The 23,874-nt window shown below is 43.1% G+C and overlaps 1 protein-coding gene across 1 annotated transcript in view; it reads right to left on the reverse strand.

Moving 5' to 3' along the window:
- Positions 1-23,874, reverse strand: part of LOC135082442 (phosphatidylinositol 4-kinase alpha) — a 50,797-nt gene that overhangs the window by 2,781 nt on the left and 24,142 nt on the right. Inside the window, exons 17-36 of the mRNA XM_063977237.1 lie at positions 23,567-23,671; positions 22,899-23,090; positions 21,445-21,661; positions 21,251-21,394; positions 20,299-20,433; positions 19,255-19,455; positions 18,288-18,420; positions 17,671-17,745; positions 10,163-10,392; positions 9,722-9,849; positions 9,079-9,225; positions 8,503-8,684; positions 7,467-7,596; positions 6,821-7,000; positions 2,863-2,983; positions 1,981-2,171; positions 1,581-1,647; positions 1,355-1,476; positions 644-832; positions 101-223 (exon numbers count right to left, since the gene is read on the reverse strand). Of these exons, the coding sequence (XP_063833307.1) occupies positions 101-223; positions 644-832; positions 1,355-1,476; positions 1,581-1,647; positions 1,981-2,171; positions 2,863-2,983; positions 6,821-7,000; positions 7,467-7,596; positions 8,503-8,684; positions 9,079-9,225; positions 9,722-9,849; positions 10,163-10,392; positions 17,671-17,745; positions 18,288-18,420; positions 19,255-19,455; positions 20,299-20,433; positions 21,251-21,394; positions 21,445-21,661; positions 22,899-23,090; positions 23,567-23,671 (3,012 nt within the window). The remainder of the gene's footprint in view (positions 1-100; positions 224-643; positions 833-1,354; positions 1,477-1,580; positions 1,648-1,980; positions 2,172-2,862; positions 2,984-6,820; positions 7,001-7,466; positions 7,597-8,502; positions 8,685-9,078; positions 9,226-9,721; positions 9,850-10,162; positions 10,393-17,670; positions 17,746-18,287; positions 18,421-19,254; positions 19,456-20,298; positions 20,434-21,250; positions 21,395-21,444; positions 21,662-22,898; positions 23,091-23,566; positions 23,672-23,874) is intronic.

The raw sequence follows: 23,874 nt of genomic DNA on the forward strand, positions 1-23,874 counted from the left end.
ACCTCTGACCTACCACTAAAAATATTTTTTTTAAAATGAACAAAAAAAAGAATTGAAATTGTATGAGCATTAGATGGCGAATGGACCTAGTTGTACTCACCTGGAATTCTCTAGTAGTCTCATCTCCGTATTTCTTGATGAAGTATTCATACATGCCGATGTCAGTCTGTCGTCCCAACTGGTCTCGGGATTTTGCGTTCGGCACGCACTCTATCACGCCGCACTGGGAAGAAAATACGAAGGCATTTTATATACAGGTTTAGTAGTGGGGACTTGGAAGAATGATATTATACAAAGTCATAATTAGGTTTATTTTCATTGATATAAACTACAATTTTAATCTGTAATGTCAAAAAAATTATAAATAAATCTTTATTGCCTCTGGATTATTATTACATTTTATTACAAAATTCGTATATAGACACTGACTAGGTTTAAATAAAATATGAGTAACATAAAAATGAATGAATACCTAAATGAATCTAGACACTCGGTAGCGTGTCAAGGCAAGTTCAATATAATATTATACAACCATATGAACCACGTTACAGCTTCCTTCACTTAAATAGGAGATGCCATGCCCATGCCATGATTGTTGTCTTTACTTGAAAAGAAATATGAAGAAAAACATTATTTTACTCACCCCAGGCGCCGTAGCCACAACTTTATACGGGAACAAGTACAGATCCAAGCCGACTTGTTGGAATATGTTCTTGAACAGCGATATCACTTGCAGCGCGAGCATGTCTTGCCTGACGTCATCGCCCACTTTAAAGATGGCCGCCTGCCACGCCTCCGACACTATGGACGTGTATCTGTCTTTGCCTTCCTCCTGGAATTGACATATTGCTTGATTTTAAGACCTACATGCTATAGGTTTTACTAAACGATGTGTTGTTGAATGTAGCACGAAAATACTGTTATCAAATTACATTTACTTATTCAAAACCCTTTTTGCAGTTAGTTAGAGACACTATATTTTTGGCAGACCAATTGACAGTATGAATGAACATGTATGTATGTCAAACTTACACTATGGATAACCTTTATTTGACGTATAAAATCAACCCAAAACATCAAAGTATTGTTAAATACTTTGGTAACCATAATTGCCAGTAAAATTATCGATTAATCAATCAATAAACAGGTTTACCTTAAAAAGCATTACTTAATAGCATTAATAGATTTTTTATGCGTAACAAGGCAGGTACTTGACCGCAATTGCACCTGGTGTTAAGTAAGATGCAGTCTAGGATGGTACATATCTGCCCTGTAAGTGCCTATTCACTCTCGCCTTGAAAAGGCCCGGATTAATCGATTAATGGAATAATGGAGTACCGCTATCAATACTTACGACTGGTGGGTCTTCCCCTGAAGCAATCGCCATGGCGACAGATTCCATCTCTTCTATGCCATACTTCCGCACCCTGAATCTAGCCAGATATGGAGCTTTTGCAGCACTTTGCATGGGGGTTCCTAAAAAATAAACATTCAGTTCACCAAAAACAATAACTTAAAAAGAGGTAGTTTTCATACCACATTATTGACAAATAATAAATTTTATTATACGTAGTTCATACCGCTTTTGTAGTCTATGTCCAATACCATAGAGTCCGGATTAGAGGGTAAGTAGCAGCCTGGTTGAACCTAGAATAAAACACACAATTCACATGACTGTAATGGCATAAAAATAAGTCACGAACCTAGTCTAATGAGTTTCGTAACTAATGCATTTTTTAGTGTTACAAATCCATAGACAAATTGAGTTTTAATACCTCTTCAAAAAACTCGAGTATGATGAACTGATAGGAATACAAATAAAATATAAACAATTTATTTATCAACAAGCAGGTTTACAAGTACAGATTTTTTACAAATTCCATAATTTATATTTGAAACAAAAAACTGTCTTTTCCAAATATGTATTCAATTTTAGACCACTGAATTCAATACTAAATATTTTATGCATCTATCACAAACCTTAATGTTTTTCAACGCTTCCAAGCACGCCCTCTTCCTCTCAGCTCCCTTCGGGAAAGGTCTGATGATGCCACTAATGTTGGTGATCTGGCCGAAGAAATCGAACTCTCGCTCGTAGAACGCCTTGGCTGGCCCTGATAGCGTGTCCACTATGCTCTTTGTGAGAGCTTCTAGCACGTCGAATAGCGCGGCTGGAGATGAAATTCAAGGGTTAAATAACACGGTAAAGATGACCTACACTGAACTGTCCCACCAAACTCATTGACAGAGGGGCGCCACCATCGTTCAACTTTATAGTTTCCAACATGGCAAAAATCAGAACCAGCGATCCGGTATTGACGGTGGCGCCCCATTGTCAATGTCACGGGTGCGACAGTTCAGTATATTAGGTCTATATGAATTTGTATTTGTGAAAATGTTATAGATGTTACGGTCAAAACTCATAATCGATCAAAACAACTTTTGACTAAGTTCAGTCAAAAGTGGTTTTGACCAAGGGCGATAGTCAAAACCATTCCTGACTGCAAAAAATACCAGGAAATCATCAAAAATGTATTTTTTTAAGTGTAACGTTTATTTAATTTATGTATGTGTTACAGGAAATGATAACACCTACCCTATGTACTATTATTATTTTAATTCCATTCGTTATGCACCTCACTGTATAATGTATGAGATAAAGTAAGTTACATTATAAGGAATTGGAGCGAGAAATAATAGTTTTACAACGATATAGTCTCCTCAACCGTAAAATATGAGAGATTGCCACCTGGCATTAAGTCCGCCACTGTACAGTTTTATGTGCAAAAGTATAAATAAATAAAATATGATTTTACATTAGCCCTAGAGCTCTCTATGAAGTTATAAGGTAAATAAACTCACTGTCTTTATTATGCATCTCCTCGTCAGTGTACATGTTGGTATGCATGTTCCAGATGAGCTGATGGGCCACCACTTGGGACTTCTTCGCCAGAGACTTGATCAGCTCCGCGACGTAACCCATCTGAAAATAAAACAAAACAGCTGCAAACAAAACAAGTAAATATTTCCGGTAAACGCAGCGTAGGACGTCACCCTACAAGGTGGACCGACGACCTGATCAAGCTACCAACCGTGCGATTTGGAAGTCATTGGGGGAGGCCTATGTTTAGCAGTGAACGTCCTATGGCAGAAATGATGATGAAGTAAAAATTTCTGCTCAGTTTGATTGGTGATAGGGGTCTTGTACGTCTGCCTGGCTAGCCACCACCATTTTGTCTAAGTTTGTCGCATTAACAACAATTTTTAATAACATTGTTGTGTTTAGGCAGTTGAAGGTAAGACAGCCAGTTCCTCTATGGTTGATAATTTTGGGTGAAGCTCGTTTCCACCCAAGAGCTTCCTCATGGTGGATACAAAAGGTTTTCTCGTGAAGCTTCAGATGAAGACCATTCTGATAAGAGTGTAGCGACGAAGAAGACACTTGTTTCATTACAATCTAAGCCTTATTACAGCAGAATAAATGACAATGACAGCGGGTGCGGCGGGTATTGACGACTGAAGTATGAGTTTCATTTGAACTTGAACCTTATTACAGCGGAATAAGTAACCGTATCGTGCCACAGTGCTTGCACGAGCTGCGAGTCAAATGAACAATCACATGTCATTGAATTTTGGACCTTGTGGCAGTTTCATTTGAATCTAAGCCTTATCTAAGCGTGATAAATTTCATTTTTCCACTCACCGTGTCATGCCTTAGGGCTTGTACCAGCTGCGGGATATACAGTAGCACAGCGGACGAAGGGTAGGAAGTCAGAGTCATGACCGCCGCCTGCGCCACTTATAACAGCTTCATTTGAACTTGAACCTTATTGCAGCGGAATAAGTTACCGTATCGTGTGAACAGTGACATGTCGTTGAAATTTGAACCGTACACTTGTAGCAGTGTCATTTGAATCTAAGCCTTATCGTAGCGTGATAAATCTCATTTTTCCACCCACCGTGTCATGCCGTAGGGCTTGCACCAGCTGCGGGATATACAGCAGCACGGCAGACGAAGGGTAGGAAGTCAGAGTCATGACCGCCGCCTGCGCCGATAGAGGGTGTGGCGGGTACTGACGGCTGAAGTATGACAGCGCTTCTACTAGGCTCAGTTTCATTCGAATTTACGACTTATTCACAGCGGAATAAGTTATATTTTAGTACTACTGTACCCACCGTGTCATGCCGCAGCGCTTGCACATAGTGATGTACTTGCAGCAGTATTATAGCGCGTAAACACATAAATACATTTTCATTGGAATTTGAACCTTACGCTTATGGCAGTTTCATTTGAATCTAAGATTTATCTAAGCGTGATAAATCTCATTTTTCCACTCACCGTGTCATGCCTAAGGGCTTGCACCAGCTGCGGGATATACAGTAGCACGGCAGACGAAGGGTAGGAAGTCAGAGTCATGACCGCCGCCTGCGCCACTTATAGCAGCTTCATTTCAACTTGAACCTTATTGCAGCGGAATAAGTTACCGAATCGTGCCCCAACGCTTGGACCAGCTGCGAGTCAAGTGAACAGTGACATGTCATTGGAATTTGGACCTTACACTTGTAGCAGTGTCATTTGAATCTAAGCCTTATCTAAGCGTGATAAATATCATTTTTCCACCCACCGTGTCATGCCTAAGGGCTTGCACCAGCTGCGGGATATACAGCAGCACGGCAGACGAAGGGTAGGAAGTCAGAGTCATGACCGCCGCCTGCGCCGATAGCGAGTGTGGCGGGTACTGACGGCTGAAGTATGACAGCGCTTCTATTGGGCTCAGTTTCATTCGAATTTACGACTTATTCACAGCGGAATAAGTTATATTTTAGTACTATTGTACCCACCGTGTCATGCCGCAGCGCTTGCATATAGTGATGTACTTGCAGCAGTGTTGTACCGCGTAAACACATAAATACTCATTAGAATTCTAACCTTACACATGTAGCAGTTTCATTTGAATCTAAGCCTTATTTCAGCGTGATAAATCTCATTTTTCCACCCACCGTGTCATGCCGTAGGGCTTGCACCAGCTGCGGGATATACAGCAGCACGGCAGACGAAGGGTAGGAAGTCAGTGTCATGACCGCCGCCTGCGCCGATAGAGGGTGTGGCGGGTACTGACGGCTGAAGTATGATAGCGCTTCTACTAGGCTCAGTTTCATTCGAATTTACGACTTATTCACAGCGGAATAAGTTATATTTTAGCACTACTGAACCCACCGTGTCATGCCGCAGCGCTTGCACATAGTGATGTACTTACAGCAGTGTTGTACCGCGTAAACACATAAATACTCATTGGAATTCGAACCTTACACATGTAGCAGTTTCATTTGAATCTAAGCCTTATCTAAGCGTGATAAATCTCATTTTTCCACCCACCGTGTCATGCCGTAGCGCTTGCACCAGCTGCGGGATATACAGCAGCACGGCAGACGAAGGGTAGGAAGTCAGAGTCATGACCGCCGCCTGCGCCGATAGAGGGTGTGGCGGGTACTGACGGCTGAAGTATGACAGCGCTTCTATTGGGCTCAGTTTCATTCGAATTTACGACTTATTCACAGCGGAATAAGTTATATTTTAGTACTACTGTACCCACCGTGTCATGCCGCAGCGCTTGCACATAGTGATGTACTTGCAGCAGTGTTGTAGCGCGTAAACACATAAATACTCATTGGAATTCGACCTTACACATATAGCAGTTTCATTTGAATCTAAGCCTTATCTCAGTGTGATAAATCTCATTTTTCCACTCACCGTGTCATGCTTAAGGGCTTGCACCAGCTGCGGGATATACAGTAGCACAGCGGACGAAGGGTAGGAAGTCAGAGTCATGACCGCCGCATGCGCCACTTATAACACCTTCATTTCAACTTGAACCTTATTGCAGCGGAATAAGTTACCGTATCGTGCCGCAGCGCTTGAACGAGCTGCGAGTCAAAGGAACAGTCACATGTCATTGGAATTTGGACCTTACACTTGTAGCAGTGTCATTTGAATCTAAGCCTTATCTCAGCGTGATAAATCTAATTTTTCCACTCACCGTATCGTTATCGTGCCGTAGGGCTTACACCAGCTGCGGAATATACAGCAGCACAGCGGACGAAGGGTAGGAAGTCAGAGTCATGACCGCCGTCTGTGCTGACAGCGGGTGGACGGGTACTGACGGCTGAATATGATAGCGCTTTTACTGGGCTCAGTTTCATTGGAATCTACACCTTGTTACAGCTGAATAAGTCGCATTTTGGTACCACTGTGTTGTGCCTCTACGCTTGCGCAGCGGGATGGACTTGCAGTAGTGTTGTCGCGCGCAAACACATAAATACTCATTGGAATTTCAACCTTACACTTACTGCAGACTCACTGGAATCTACACCTTATTACATGGAAATAGGTTACCGTATCGTGCCGCAGCGCTTGCACCAGCTGCGAGTCAAGTGAACAGTGGCATGTCATTTGAATTTGAACCTTACGCTTGTGGCAGTTTCATTTGAATATAAGCCTTATCTCAGCGCAATAAATATCATTTTTCCACCCACCGTGTCATGCCGTAGCGCTTGCACCAGCTGCGGGATATACAGCAGCACAGCGGACGAAGGGTAGGAAGTCAGAGTCATGACCGCCGCCTGCGCCACTTATAGCAGCTTCATTTCAACTTGAACCTTATTGCAGCGGAATAAGTTACCGTATCGTGCCGCAGCGTTTGCACGAGCTGCGAGTCAAAGGAACAGTCACATGTCATTGGAATTTGGACCGTACACTTGTGGCAGTTTCATTTGAATCTAAGCCTTATCTCAGCGCGATAAATGTCGTTTTTCCACTCACCGTGTCATGCCTAAGGGCTTGCACCAGCTGCGGGATATACAGCAGCACGGCAGACGAAGGGTAGGAAGTCAGAGTCATGACCGCCGCCTGCGCCGATAGAGGGTGCGGCGGGTATTGTCGGCTGAAGTATGATAGCGCTTCGACGGGACTCACGCGCGCCCATGTCACCATGTGGACTAGCTGGAAGGTAAATAAGTAGGTTTACTAACAAAATAACATCATACTTTCGACCCAAAATGACAATTATTTATTTATTTCAAACTTGACTTTGAGGCTCATGAGGCTCATACAGAAACAACTACATATTTATACTATTATTTTAAAGTATTATGTTGCATTTTCACTATAAGTTATAACTGCTACGGGATTTTGCAACAAAACACTATGTGATAGTCGATAAGTTAGTAGTCAAGAAAGACTGACATGCTACCACTGACTAACTTATTCCCAAGTGACAATGCTTAGTTTCTTGCGCTGCTTTTTCTCAGCACTGGCCCATTTATTGTCCCGAAGCAGTGGTAGGGTTAATATTAGAACGTGTAAAAGAGTTTTTTAAAAGCCTATTTGCAAAAATAAATGAGTTTTATGAGTTTTTATAGACTAAATTATGGCATAGCAAAATAATTTATCACATAAGAGTATTTACCTCATGCGCGTCTCCTAGCAAGGTATCGGTGGTGACCAGGTACTTCAGTGCTTGGGGAACGTGGCACACTGCTATTGGGTGTGCTAGCACCTTCCGTCTGATCTCGGCTGTGATGCTTTCGGCTTTCAATCTAGAAATACACGAAATAGTTTTGGAACTCAGGATCTACTAAGGGCGTAGCTACCGCCAAATTAGCCGTATCAATAATACGAGGCTCCCGGGACCCCGTATTATTTCAGATTTTTTAGGATTTTTATTTAATGAAAAGGGTCTTCATGATCTAATGACCTTTTTTAGATGGGGTCCTCAAGAAATATTGACTTTAGGCCCTGTATCAATATTTCCTTATTTAAGCTTTAGATTCTAAAGCATGCTACGCCGCTGGATCTACCTGTTATTGCAGTACTAACAAAATGTTGTACAATATTTGACGTTATAGGTTATCGTAGTCGGTAGCCCCCTCTCTAAAACAGAGTCCGGTGTAAGCGAGTAACCACCTGTATGCAAAAACCACCAACCTCTCAGGCAAAAACACGGCGAGCGTCGGGCTGATATCCCACGCCAGTTTCGCGTAGTCCTTCCAAGTCCGGTCGGTGTTGGGCTTGGAGCGCCACGTCGCTATATTGTCTTCACCCGGCACCGCTTGCTTCAGCCGATTGTGTGGGTTGAGCCATATATATCATCATCATCATTTCATGCCATAGGATGTCTACTGCTGAATATAGGACTCCCCCAATGATTTCCACATCGCCCGGTTGGTAGCGGCCTACATCCAGCGCCTTCCTGCTACCTTTGTGAGGTCGTCGGTCCACTTTGTGGGTGGACGTCCTAAGCTGCGCTTTCCGGTACGTGGCCTCCACTCCAGAACCTTGCTGGAAAATTGGCCGTCATTTCTGCGTACTATGTGCCCTAACCATTGCCACTTCAGCTTGCTAATCCGTCGGGCTATGTCAGCGACTTTAGTTCGTTTACGGATCTCCTTATTTGTGATGTGCCATGTCACTAGGAACTTATTTAAAAACAAAACTACACAAACCTCTCAGGCAAAAACACGGCGAGGGTCGGGCTGATATCCCACGCCAGTTTCGCGTAGTCCTTCCAAGTGCGATCTGTGTTGGGCTTGGAGCGCCACGTCGCTATATTGTCTTCACCCGGCACCGCTTGCTCTGGCCGACCGTGGGGGTTGTGCCATGTTACTAGGAACTCTATTTCGACTGCCTAAATCAAACAGAGGTAACGCGAAATTAAATACCTGTTACGATAAAAAAAAAACTCGTTCAAATCTGTCAATCAAATAATTTAAACATTCATAAAGCACTCTGTGATAATGATATTGAAAGTCGCACTTATTGTCTCATTTTGTAAATTGTATTTCTTGTTACAAACAAAAATTTACAAAACATTGTCAGAGTTTGTCTAAGTACCAGCCGATAAGTTGTGTCAAAGTCAAGCGAAGGCAAGTGAAACTGCCAGACAACACGATAAATAAACGAATTTAAACAAACATTACAACTTGTATGAAGTCGCGATCTATTTCAACTATCAGTTATAAACCAAAAAATATCACTAACCACAGACCTGCAAATCTCTTAATTACAATCATATCACTTACCATAAGTTCTAATATAAGATTCCTCTTCCTAACATAGTCTTTGACAAACGTGTCCTGCGATTTGGCGGGCGGTTTCACGCTGCGGTTGGAACGCTTGCCCGCTATGCTGCCAGCGCCACTGCTTAACGTCGTGGTGGACATGGGAACCTATGGAATGGTCAAGTGTGATTCATAAGGGTGGAGAAGAATATTGCTAAATTGATGGTAAGCGACGATATGAAGAGAAAATTGTGTCATCTTATTTCGTATCAACGTCACTAAGTTGACACCGGATAAAAATACAACAGCAAATTATCAACTAAAAAAATATTATTATGAAAAGATACATTACATATTATTTAGAACAAAATGCCCGGGGGTAGTGGCTTTTTTTGCTAATTTTTGGAACTATTTATTTTATTCAATCAAAGTTTTGTTCATCATTTCATTCCCCTTTTTTGGGGCTGGTTGAAGATACACACAGTAATTTATTCATCACAGTTACAGACATTCGTCAAAGTGTATGTCAGACTGAATGCATGGGCAATAGAAGCTGACTTCAAAAGCTGTTCCTGTTTGAATCTCTTTTATTCAAAAGAGACATACAGATTCACCCTAAGACGAACTTGGGATGATATTTATAATGAACTTGGGAAGTATTTACCGTATTTATCCATCCTGTATTCTGCCTGCTACCAATGTCACTGCTATTCACAGATGACCGGTTGTCAGTTGGGGAATTTGACGTGTAAATGCTTTGCTGACTGCTTGGTCCCATCAATTCGAATTCACCTGAAAATAACATATTATTTTAACCAGGATCTTATCTAACATGGCTTGATATGACAACTTATAGGTGTTCCAAAAACTTGAACATATTGTCGTGTGATAGATCGCTATCCATTCAAATCATAGACTGAAAGCAGTTTGGAGCAAATTACACAACAAATTAAAAAAAAACTAAGAATTTTACAAACGTTTCAATTCGATGAGTTTTTTTAATAATATTAGCTAGGAAACCATCGTTAGAAATTGTGTTTGATTGAGCAAAATACTAATAAGTTTTAATTCGCAGTAGGAGCATACATATTACACTAAAACTCACCGCCAATATCGCTGCTCTTCAAATACTTCTTATCCGAGTGCATCAGCTGCCAGAACTTGATTAAGCTGATGATGTCCTCTCTCAAGGCTCCTGATATCTTGGCAGGGCATTGCAGACCTCGGCAGAAGTAGTCTAAGCAAGCGCTGTATACTCGCTCGCGGAGAATGTTGCGAGCTAGCGACTTGGGGAGAATGTCCCCTTGGAGAAGGGACAGGCCGCAGGATAGTAGCCTGTAATATAACGTGATAAAGTTCAATTTCTAGGCTTTCATTACGTTTAAACAAAACTACAGGAAATATAATAGTAACCAAGTATATGTCAATAGAGTTCCAATGAGGGTTTTCGCGTATGAAAGATCCGCTAGATGGCGGGACGTGGATGTGGGGTCTGACTGCTGCGTGATTGGTGAATTTTGACATATCTGTCAATGTCATGTTAAAAATAACCAATCATGCAGCATTTGGACCTCGCGTCTACGTATTGCCATCTGGCGGATTTTTCATACGCGAAAACCGTCATTTGCTCGAAATTGTCCTAAATGTTTTAAACAGGATACGTCTTATCTTTACACTCATAGGGTCGAAAGGACAATGTTCGTTCTCCATACATTGTTCGCCTAAGAACCAACAATTTTGACATATTACTACCCGAAAGCGAAATAATACGATTCTGTGTGTAAGAACAATGATTCCTGATGGACACTTGCCATAAAATTAATGATTAAGAATATTAAATCACAGCGATTTTATAATATGTCGTTTATGACAACATGGCGTCTAATGTATTGTGTGAATGTATGAACACCGATTCGCGAAAAATGTTTTGTATTGTCGTCACGCCGAGTCGCAGCCAAATAGTATAAAATAATAGAACAAGTTTTAGAAATACAACTCAGCATTCCACTTTTATAATATGCCCACATATTGCACGTAAATAAACAACATGAATCGTAGGTTGTTTCCACCCTTGTCATCTGACACATGAAATAAACTCCTATTGTATTATAGATATCGAAGCCGAATCGTATATAATAATAGAATGGGTTTTGGAGATCACTCGGGGTTCCACTTTTATAAAATACCTACATATTGCATAAAAATAACACGAATCATGAGTTTTCTTTTCACCATTTACATCTGACACGAGATAACAAACTCCTATCTCCATGACTACCGTCGTAGTCTATGCCAAAGACTACAATATTTTAAGCAAGAAGTTTCAAACCTTAGCGGCTACGGTAACCCCTGGGCCACATACATCGTGATAACATTCGGTCGACACTGGAACAAAGTCTTGCGATTATGCAAAAAAGCATCTTATTCTAGTGCGGCTATATCACGTTCAACCGGGGATTTAATTCGACTAAAGTCCTGACTAAAGACTGGAAGAAAATACGCCGCATTGTATGAGCACTTCGTGTTCGTTAAAGCGGCTTCAGATCTAGAGCCCACATAGTTTTCTTTCCAATAATATCCGCAAGTAGCGCTGCATGATCTTTACAACAAAAACGGCAATAGTTATTAAGGTGCCAAAATTATATGATTACTTTGGCACGGTATTATACACGTTCGAAGATTTGTCATTTTCATTCATTTCATCATCATCATCATCATTTCAGCCACAGGACGTCCACTACTGAACATAGGCCTCCCCCAATGACTTCCACATCGCACGGTTGGTAGCGGCCTGCATCCAGCGCCTTCCCGCTACCTTTATCAGGTCGTCGGTCCACCTTGTGGTGGGTTGACATTGCAGAATATGACTTTTGATAGGTTCATCATAGAATTCGGCGGGGATATCCTCACGGAGGAAGTTCGTAAAAGGGCGGAACAAGATCTTATAATAATGCAAGGCCGAAGCTGTAACGCGCGTGCTCCTACGTGTAATCCGGCGAGTATGCAATAAATAGTAATGTCTGGTAAATAGTGGCAATACGTATCGTTCGTTCGTTCGTTTCAGCCGAAAAGACGTCCACTGCTGGACAAAGGCCTCCCCCAAGGATTTCCACGAAGACCGATCCTGCACCGCTCGCATACAGGCACCTCCCGCGACCTTCACCAGATCGTCGGTCCACCTAGTGGGAGGCCTGCCCACGCTACGTCTTTCGGCTCGTGGTCGCCACTCAAGAACTTTCCTGCCCCAGCGGCCGTCAGCTCTACGAGCTATGTGCCCCGCCCCGTCTATGTCTATATGCGCTACGATTACAGGGTATCATTTTGCATAGTCGCAAGACTTTGCAACGGGGCGTCTTAGCTAGCTCAGTCTGACACCCCGCTGATTAGTACTAAGTCCCAGTTCGCCTTCTGCGATGAGGGATGTGTACCTATCCAGGATGCCTACAGGGATATTCGACCAAGGAAACGCACAATCAACAACACAATGGCACTTATAATTCAGGTTCCACAATAGCCTGTCTAGCCTTGTTCAGCTGGTTCTGGATTTGGCCGCGCCTCTTCTTTCTCCCCGGCCGCCTCCTGGTCTGGTCCTCAGCTCGGGTCGGCTCCTCTCCAGGGCCGGACTCGCGCCAGTCCAGGTCTTGTGGGTAGTCGACGGTGTCGACATCGAGGATTTCGGTCCAGTCAGTGGACCGGTTCGATGATTTGGGTAGTGATCTACTTGGGTCTGTAGGCACTACGCTCCAGGTTTTGCGTGCGTTGTTGACTTGACAGGTTTTGCAGTTCTTGACGTACGTTGACACATCTCTGTACATACCGGGCCAATAATATCTCTGTGATATTTTGTTCAGTGTTTTTGCTGTTCCTAGATGGCCTGCGGTTGGTGTATCGTGGTTTTCCTTCAGAATCTGGTCTTTTTCATTGTTGTTTATGCATAATTTCCAGTCTGGTGATGCTTCTGTTCTCGGTCCGTATGCGTGATTTGTTATTTTCTTGTATAAACTATTATTTGACATTTTATAATCTTTGTTTCTGTTTTTCTGTAGTTCTTGAATTTTCCTTTGGATCCAGTCTTCTTTTGTTTCTTGTTTTAAGCGTGTTACGTGTTTATTTATTACTTCTTGATTTTTAGGGTTTCGTGAATAGTATATTTTCTTGATTGGTTTTTCGTGTGCGAGTTTAATCTTGTGTTTTTTCTTACTTGGTGTTTCGGCCATTTCGTATGTAGGTACGATGTTGGCTTCTGTAGTTTTTCTTGACGTTGTTCCCACATGTTCCCCTTGCTTGGAACTATCTTTAGGCCATTCTATTTTGGCTCCTATTCTGTTCAATATATCCATGCCTATCAGTATGCTCTTAATTTGTGGATGATATAACACTTGGTGGTTAATTGTTTTTCCCTTTATATTTATTTGCAAGTCTAGTGCTTCTTTTATTCGAGTTGTGTGCCCATCTGTCATGCTAGCTGTAATGCTTACTGTTTTCGGTTTCAAGTTTCTTTTCACGAATTTCTTGTACACTTGGTCGTTGATGTATGATCTTGTGGCGCCGGTGTCTACGAGTGCTTGATATTTTTCGCCTAGTATCGATACATCTACGAAGGGACGGTTATCTTGAAGTTGCGGACTTGTGTTTATTGTCATGGACTGTGTGTACTCACTTGTTTTCTTACAACACTGTTTACTCATTTTGCCGATCTTGCCACAACCGTTACAAAATAGTATTTTCTTACTTCTACAATCTTTCATGGAGTGCCCGTGTTTTCCACAGCTCCAGCAGCAAGTATTTGTGTTGTAATTGTGTATGTATGATGCCGTCTCCTTGTGTTCTTGATTTGTGCTTGTTTCGTGGTAGTTATTTCGTGGTTCTCGTTCTGTGAAGCTAGTTTGACGTTCTGCTGTGACATTTTCATAGTCGTTTGCCAGTTGTATTAATTTGCTTATCGAGTCGACTTCTGATTTCTTGATATAGTACTTGTATTTTGCGTTCATGTTTTCGTAGATTCTGTTTAGTTCTTCCTCTTTTGACATTTTTGCGTATCTGCGCATGAGTGTTTGTATTTCAATAAGGTAGTCTGTGAATTTTTGGCGGTGATTTTGCCTATAATTCACTATTTTAGCTAGGAGGTCACTGTCACGGCTCACAAATGTCAACGTGAAGAGTTCTATGAATTCGTTCCATGTAGTGAACGAGTTTTTATTATTTCTATACCACAGTACGGCCTTTCCTTTCAGGAATCTGGGGAGCACTTTGAGCACTTTATCTGGCTTGACCTCGCCCGACGATATTAGTTCGTCCAGTTGCTCTAAAAACTCCACTGGGTCGTTGCATGTGTCAAAACTTATGTTCCATCTTGCCGTTATGCTTTCAGTCTGATCTATGGTGTACGACATGTTTGGTTCTTGGTGCATCTCTGTGTCTTCGAAATCGGTTTCTGACTCACTGTCTTCGGCGGATTTACTAGCGGACTGGATTGGTTGACGGGACTGCTTGGTTCTGAGTACTTCTGTGAGGTTCTGTCTCAGTTCTTGTACGGTTCTGTTCTCCGTTTTTATGTTTCTTCTTTTGCACTCGTTCTCAAGTTCTGTCTTCTTGAGTTTGTATATCCAAGATGTCGGTTCTGACATGTGTGATTATCAATTTGGTGCCAAGTTTTGCTTTCCTTTTGGTCTTTCGCTTGTGTCTAGCGATCTGGTGTTCCCTGTAGGTTCCGTGGGTTATTTAGTTGGGCGCCATTGCAACGGGGCGTCTTAGCTAGCTCAGTCTGACACCCCGCTGATTAGTACTAAGTCCCAGTTCGCCTTCTGCGATGAGGGATGTGTACCTATCCAGGATGCCTACAGGGATATTCGACCAAGGAAACGCACAATCAACAACACAATGGCACTTATAATTCAGGTTCCACAATAGTTTACTTATTCTAGTTTCACTGACTCTAAATTACTATTATTTAAATAATGAGCAAGTTATTCCACAATTGCAAATCTACTATGACAAGAGGGATAGCGACGCGCCCGGTTCGCGTCCCGAGACTAGTTTACGTATCCGCGAGAGGGGCGGCGCCCTGTGCGAGGTTTAGCAAGTGTTATTTTGGATACTTATAAACTAGGGGGGTAGGACGGTCCGCTCACCAAATCGGTAACCGAGGTCAACGAAGTGGGGGTTCGAGTACCAAAGGTAAAAAGGCTTAGGACCTACGTGGCGAGTGGGGAGGAATCCAGGAAGGGTGGCAGCGGGATTGCTACCGCAGGTCGGGATTGAGTAAAGCATGCACTCGGTAAGGATTGGAATGTGTATACAGGCAACGATGGTTCGCTCGTGTCACGGAAACCGCGCGAGCCGAAAGTCCTATCGAGCCAGGTTAGTGGGAACAGTGAGGGCAGCTATTCGCTAGGGACTCTTGCGCAATTAGCCGTGGGAAAGTTAGACGCGCGCGCGATCGTCTGGCTGTTGCGATGGCTCCCGAGCGAATGCTAGGCGCCCGCGGTCGCCGCCGTCTCATATATTAGCTCGGTCCGTGCGGCGTGCGGCCGCGCAGCCGTAGGGTTGTCAAAATCTCCGTGTTCGGTGCTAGGGCTGTCGATGCGTCGCGGGGCGCGTCACAACTTCACTCCGCTGCTGTCAAATCAATGTCGCATAATGTTATCGCAATGTGTGTGGCCCTTGGCCAAATCACAGAAGCCTATGCGAAGAAAGAGCACTTGAATGACAATGAAAATCAGGGTTACCATTTTATAAGATCTCCTCACTATTGAGGGTAACAAAGTAACATTAATAATCTAGCCATTAATTACATTTATTACCTTTACGAGAAAGTAAAGCAACATGCGGTTTTATTTTAATTTGTAAAATATTTGTAAGTTTGTTCCAAGTTTAGTTTTACAACAGTATTGCTGTTTCAGCTGTCACTGTGAAGCTTTGGGAAAATAAATAAATACAAAAAATATTAACATAAATATTTATTTAAGTTTTTTCTGTTCATTATCATAATATGCCAATTTAAGTTACACTGTGTGACAGTCTTTGACACTAAACAAACTCTTCAGCTTAATAATACCTACCTACAGGGCGTTTTTATAGTTACTCTTGCTGATGAAACAAGAAGGGTTGATTCTACTACTGAAATACAACTACTTTTCTTACAGGACCAATATCAAATTCTCAAAAAAATTCACATCCTCGTGATGGTGATAATTTCTATGGAGAGGTTTTTTTTTTATATTCGGTCTCTTGGGATAAGTTATTCCATTTGAGCAGTAGAATTAATCCTTTTTATTTGATCACATATAAAAATAACACAAGTGTGTGTGTTTAGGAAAACTTCTTCTTTGGTATGGTATCACTACGGAGTTATAATGTCGGCAACTCTGTATCACTGACTTGTAACTTTCAAACAGTATGAATAATAAGGGCACCACATTGGTTTTCTAACGTACTAACCCTTTAGCACTATTTCATTGAAATAAAAATACAATAAACGCACAGAAGACTGAAATTGAGTCAACTGACGTGACATTGATAATTTGTTGACATTATGACAGTTTGACAAGACTAGGGATTGAAAAAGTTTTAATTGAAAAAGTAAAATGACAATTTATTAAAACGATTCACAAGGATATAATCGATTAAAAATATTTATAAAATGTTCTGATACTTGCCTGTAGCGATTATACAATCCTGGTTTCTACTGAAAAACTACTTCGTGGCAAGATTTTAATAAAATAATAAAATCTTTATCTTCTCTTTCACAATCTATAAAAGTTCATTTGGTCTATTATTAATGTGCTATGAATGAGGGTTTTCGCGATTGAAAAATCCGCGAGATGGCAATACGTAGACGCGAGGTCCAAATGCTGCATGATTGGTGGATTTTGACATATCTGTCAATGTCATGTCAAAAATAACCAATCATGCAGCATTTGGACCTCACGTCTACGTATTGCCATCTGGCGGATTTTTCAATCGCGAAAACCCTCATTGGCATAGATTATGAGAGACTGGCAACTATACTAGGTTGATATATGTTCCTCACACTTCAACTGGCATTGGATTCAACATCGGATTCTGACACTTTTACAGTTATGATACCATGAATATCAGTTTATGGTCCTAATTATTTTTATTTTATTTACGACCTTCGACCAGTTGGACACTTTAGATAGCTTCTTGTAATAGTGTCAATATCTTTTTAGCTTTTAACGCAAATCTAGTCTTCAAAGCAGTTTAATCGATTTATTTTATTTTCAAAATCGATATTTTATTGTCTATGATGGCCGCAGGAACATCACTATACATGGACTCCCAGCAATAAAGTACGGTAATGCCTCGTACAGATTTTATCGGCAAAAATTATGGAACTTGATAGGTTTTAGACCATGCCACGCACCAAAACGTCCGGAAGTTGTAATAGTATTATAGAATAAACGTTAAAAGACTTATTTATTTAATTTTTCAATGCTTAAGTGTCCATTAGAACGAAAGGGTGCTTAATGTATTAAAAAAAATAGAAAATAATTATGATGGGTTAATGTTTTTGGGCGGTTTTTTAGGCGGTTTCTGACAATGTCCTTTAGTTGTTAAGAAAATGATATGCGATTCGATTATTTTTCTTACCTAAACCTGACACCAACTGCTTCCACGTGACGATTGATGTGATCCCTCACATCACCAACGGTGATTGGTAAAGATCTGAAACCAAATAAATAGTGTTTGTCGTCACTCTTGTGGCGGAGTTTTGGGCTAACACTGTGTAGGTTTGTTGTCGACACGAAAAGAAGAAGAACAGTGTTTGTGAATGTGCGATTATTTATTATTTCCTCTACAGTGGTTATATTGAAAATACCACGTGAAAAGAAGCGATGTATATTATTCGGGTAGATTGTTTTATATCTTAATCACATCACCATTCTTCTCTCCGCTGCAACACCTGTTACCAGGATCTCTACAGTTTGACCTCTATAGAAATCCAACCAATAAAGGTTGAGGTCCCAGGAGATCACTGACTTGGAACCCGCAACGAATTTACTAAACAAATATAGGAGGTTTTAGGATATTTGTGTCATGCCCGTTTTCACCATCAATCCCTATTTTTAAGTGACCCTTAAAAAATGCCTGTTAAATGTTACAATAGGGGTCAGTAAAATTAGGGATTGATGGTGAAAACGGGCATTAGTCTACTAACTTTAAGCTGAATTAAAATAAGGTTATATTTCCTCTGGCGTTAAACTGACCTGTGCAGTAAACTAGCCAACATCTCAACCTTCTCCAGGCTGTTGTATTTGGCGGTCTCGGCCACCTCGCACAAGTAGCGCACCCACACCGCATGCGGCGCCACGAATGGCGGTCGGGGCTCCAGTTTTGCACCTAGAAAATAAACACAATCATCATCCTTAAGTCATTTAGTCTCACTCCAGGAGCACGAGCCTGTCTTTTCGTTCATTTCAGCCGAAAGACGTCCACTGCTGGACATAGGCCTCCCCCAAAGATTTTCACAAAGACCGGTCCTGCGTCGCTCCCATCCAGGCACCTCCCGCGACCTTAACCAGATCGTCGATCCACCTAGTAGGAGGCCTGCCCACGCCGGCTTGTCCTGTCTTTTACCAGATGTAAATCACGAATTCGGCCTACACTCTCCACGATGGCACAAGGTTTGACCTATAAAATACATTATTGATAACTCAGAACTTGAACAAATTGGCTGCATGAGTGGGATTTATATCTACGGCCTTTCGCTTGCCGAGAGTCCTTGAAATAATGAGCTACGGAAACATCTATAAACATGAAGAAATTTTCAAATGTATTTTATTAACGTAAGCTGCGACCTGCAGCCTGTCTCTAGTCTGTTTTGCGCCACATCTTGCCAGTTATCGACGGGAGATCGAGCAGGTCCTTAGTGACTCCATCTCCTCAGAAGTACTTGGGACGATCGGGAAATACACTTGCTTCACCCCACGATGCTCTCCCGTTCTTTCCAGATGACGGAGCCAGAAAAGTCTATTAGCTTCTATTTCGCCAATGATGTTTGGCTCAGCAACAAGATCTTTCAATTCCGCACTCTTTCTTCTCCTCGGATCAACTTCAGGCCCCAGAATCTTCCTCCAGTTTTTCCTCTCAGCCACCAGGAGCTTGGTTTCTTTTTCGAGAGTGAGTGTCCTCGCTTGGGACCACCCTGAGCTATAATTGAATACCAAAACCCACCTTCATAGGCGGCCAGCGGGCTGATCTCGTCGGCCTGCCGCGAGAACAGCCCCATCCTGCGGTCCGCGGTGCACTGCCAGGCCGCGAACACCTCCTGCACCAGCCGCAGCTCCAGGTCCGGCCGGGACGTCGTCAGCCACTGCCAGCACTCCACCGCCGTGCTGACCGCGTCCTCCGTGAAGATTTCCACTTGTGACCACGCTGGGGGGAGACAAACGGGTTTTTAATTTAGTCATCATCATCATCATCAACAGCCCTTTACAGTCCACTGCCGGACTATGAGCCTCCTCCACTATAGTGGAGAGTTTTACCATAATCCCCACGCTTGGCAGGCGGGTTGGAGATCGCAGTTTAAAAAATTGATGTTTTTCAGAGAGCGCTGCTGCCCGTTCTCTGTTTCATGTGTAGCCCCTAAGTCACCTCTTACGACACCCGTGGAACGAGTAGGGGTTGGTGACAAATGTGTTCTACTCTGCCGTCACCACACGGCTTTTAATTCAGTAAAAAGACAATAAATCGATTATGAACCAAGGGGATAAGCAATGTCACGAGCACCATATAAGATCTCAAGCATAAGGGAGAAGCTACACGGTGCGGTGCGGTCGCGGCGCGGCGCGGAGCGACGTCGCTGCGGCGTCCTGCATATAAAAATGAATGATATGCCACCGCAGGCACACCGCACTTTGATTTAGCGAGGCGGTGCTGTATTGCGGCGCTGCATACCACATGTGTACGTACAGTGATGCGGTAAAATGATTGTTGAGAAGCCACACCGCACCGTGTGGCTTCTCACTAATGAAGGATTCACTCACGCACGCCACATCAAGTGCATTTGCTAAATACTTACCAACGAATTGTTACAAAGCCCGCGACGCAATGAGAGCGATGTTGGCATTGTTGGCATTATGTTAATGTGTCTTGCGTGGACTAATAAAGCCGTGGCTCTTCACAACGACTCGCTGTCATTGAAGCAGGCCTTTAAGCCCTCACGAGCCTCATGCTACAGGGTTCATCGTAAATATTTGTCAACAAATGTTTGCTCACCAACAGAATGTAACAGTGCCCTCGCAGTGGGCGCGGTATTAGCGTGTATGTTGAAGTGTCTCGCGTGGACTAACAACGCCGTGGCCCTCCAAAGCGCGGCTCGATGGGAGGTCTCGCTCCCGCTAGAGCAGGCCTCTGAATTGTCACTACTTATGATGTGTATTCGCTAAGGAGATTTCTCTTACCAACAGAATGTAACAGTGCCCTCGCAGTAGGTGCAGTATTGGCGTGTATGTTGAAGTGTCTCGCGTGGACTTACAGCGCTGTGGCCCTCCACAGAGCGGCCCGATGGGAGGTCTCACTCCCGCTAGAGCAGGCCTCTGAATCGTCACTACTTATGATGTGTATTCGCTAAGGAAATTTCTCTTACCAACAGAATGTAACAGCGCCCTCGCAGTAGGTGCCGTATTAGCGTGTATATTGAAGTGTCTCGCGTGGACTAACAGCGCAGTGGCCCTCCAAAGCGCGGCCCGATGGGAGGTCTCACTCCCACTAGAGCAGGCCTCCTTAAAGCCTCACATCACAAGGCCCATTATGTGTGTTTATTAACAAATGTTCGCTCACCAACAGAATGTAACAGCGCCCTCGCAGTAGGTTCCGTATTGGCATGTATGTTGAAATGTCTCGCATGGACTAGCAGCGCCGTGGCCTTCCATAGAGCGGCCCGGTAGGACGTCTCACTCCCACTAGAGCAGGCCTCCTTAAGGCCTCACATCACAAGGCTCATTATGTGTGTTTATTAACAAATGTTCGCTCACCAACAGAATGTAACAGCGCCCTCGCAGTAGGTGCCGTATTGGCGTGTATATTGAAGTGTCTCGCGTGGACTAACAACGCCGTGGCCCTCCACAGAGCGGCCCGATGGGAGGTCTCACTCCCACTAGAGCAGGCTTCTTTGAGGCCTCACATCACAAGGCCCATTATGTGTGTTTGTTAACAAATGTTCGCTCACCAACAGAATGTAACAATGCCCTTGCAGTGGGCGCGGTATTAGCGTGTATGTTGAAGTGTCTCGCGTGGACCAACAGCGCCGTGGCCCTCCACAGAGCGGCCCGGTGGGAGGTCTCACTCCCACTAGAGCAGGCTTCTTTGAAGCCTCACATCACAAGGCCCATTATGTGTGTTTATTAACAAATGTTCGCTCACCAACAGAATGTAACAGTGCCCTCGCAGTAGGTGCCGTATTGGCATGTATGTTGAAGTGTCTCGCGTGGACTAACAGCGCCGTGGCCCTCCAAAGCGCGGCCCGGTGGGAGGTCTCACTCCCACTTGAACAGGCTTCCTTGAGTGCTGTGTGGAGGCGCGCGCCTACCCTCCAAACGGCAGCTTCGCCGCCACCTTCAGCGAATACTGCCCCTGCTACCTGCATTGATAAAAGGATGATGTCACTTGCTAATAAGAACTGAGAATACCCTACCTTAAATTAATAACGCCTATTCATATCAAATTCATATATCATCCAATGCCATCTTACATAAGTTTTGACTGTTGTTTGACTTCGTCATCTGTCAAAACGTATGGAAAAAACTACGCTAGTGGTCATATACGCCATAGTTTAAAGTGCCTCACTCAAGATAGTTCATTGAGACAGTTAAAACGTTAAACGTTATTTACGAGTGCGTTTCGTTTTCATAACGCTATACATAATTAATTATTGGCACATGGATTAGACATTGTGATCTCACCGACTTTTGCACTAGACTCGCAGATCTGTATCGCAGCAGCCTTTGTAGTGGTTGATACAGATGATGATTACAAATAAGCTTTCTCACCTCTCCAGCATACCGGCTCCTTTGAGATACAACGGCCAATAAAGCAGCGGAGTCTTGAGTCACACAAAGCGGCCGTTTGTCCAACGCAGCGCGAGGTAAAGGCGCTGACATACGATTGAGACCAACTTGGCCGAAATATTTGACGTTCTAATGTAATTCTATTTGAGTCTACTTGAGACGGAATCTAGTTAGAAAGGCTTGTCTTACCTCGCCAGCATACCGGCTCCTCTGAGACACAACAGCCAACAAAGCAGCCGAGTCTTGAGTCACGCAAGGCGGCCGCTTGTCCAACGCAGCGCGGGGTAAAGGCGCCGAAATACGATTGAGACCAACTTGGCCGAAACATTTGACGTTCTAACGTAATTCTATTTGAGTCTACTTGAGACGGAATCTAGTAAGAAAGGTTCATCTCACCTCGCCCGCATACCGACTTCTTTGTGATACTACAGCCAACAAAGCAGCGGAGTCTTGAGTCACGCAAGGCGGCCGCTTGTCCAACGCAGCGCGAGGTAAAGGCGCCGACATACGATTGAGACCAACTTGGCCGAAATATTTGACGTTCTAATGTAATTCTATTTGAGTCTACTTGAGACAGAATATAGTAATAAAGGTTCATCTCACCTCGCCCGCATACCGACTTCGTTGTGATACTACAGCCAATAAAGCAGCGGAGTCTTGAGTCACGCAAGGCGGCCGCTTGTCCAACGCAGCGCGAGGTAAAGGCGCCGACATACGATTGAGACCAACTTGGCCGAAACATTTGACGTTCTAACGTAATTCTATTTGAGTCTACTTGAGACGGAATCTAGTAAGAAAGGTTCATCTCACCTCGCCCGCATATCGACTTCGTTGCGACACTACAGCTAATAAAGCAGCCGAGTCTTGAGTCACACAAGGCGGCCGCTTGTCCAACGCAGCGCGGGGTAAAGGCGCTGACATACGATTGAGACCAGCTGCGCCTAATAACGCACCCGTAGCTAATGCTAGACCACAGTGGTGCCAAAGCGTTGAATTTGGAACCTAGAAGGGAAGACTTTACAGTTTAAAATCGCATACAGCATACTGTCTAGCTAGAGTTGTGAGAGAGTCTAAACTACAAACAAGAGACCTCTCTCTTAAGACTAAAATGTCTTATTCAAATGGGTTCGAATCTTACCAAAAGAGGGCAGTCTTTTGAAGCATACACCCGTATTCACAAACATTACTATGAGGTCTCACAGTGCGCGTGGACACACAGGGTTACACACGAACCAATCACAGAGCTCTATTCAACGCTGTGCGTTCGATTTGTTGTTTCACTTAAGCAAGCATAGTTTGTGAATACGGGCGATAGTAAACAAGTCAAGAAAGTCAAATCATTTGGTGGTAATACTTTTTCTTGTTTCCTGCTTTATAATAATTTTAGACTTAAAGGAAGGAATAGCTAAGCTAGGCTAATAGCTCCGACTGTATAGGTAGATAGAATAATATAGACTGCTATATCAAAATAAACTTACTTGGTTGAGGTATTCTTGCAAATGTGATCTTGTCGACTGGGGCGCCCATTTCATAGCCTCTTGGACAATGCCGTGGCAACGGTCGGCGAAGTCTTTTACGATGCTCTAAAAGTACAATGCCATTAATATTTATTTATTTATTTAAAATCTTTATTGCACACATAAAATACAGTGGTACAACAGGCGAGCTTAATGCCATGTGGTTCTCTGGTTCCCAGAACATAATGTACTAAAAAACATATAAGAATACATCCTTGAAATTACGTAGTAGAAAGGAGTTTTTTGTGCTGCTTCTTTTCAATACTAGC

Source organism: Ostrinia nubilalis, chromosome 21, assembly GCF_963855985.1.
Source record: "Ostrinia nubilalis chromosome 21, ilOstNubi1.1, whole genome shotgun sequence".
In the NCBI taxonomy this organism is placed as follows: Eukaryota; Metazoa; Arthropoda; class Insecta; order Lepidoptera; family Crambidae; genus Ostrinia; species Ostrinia nubilalis.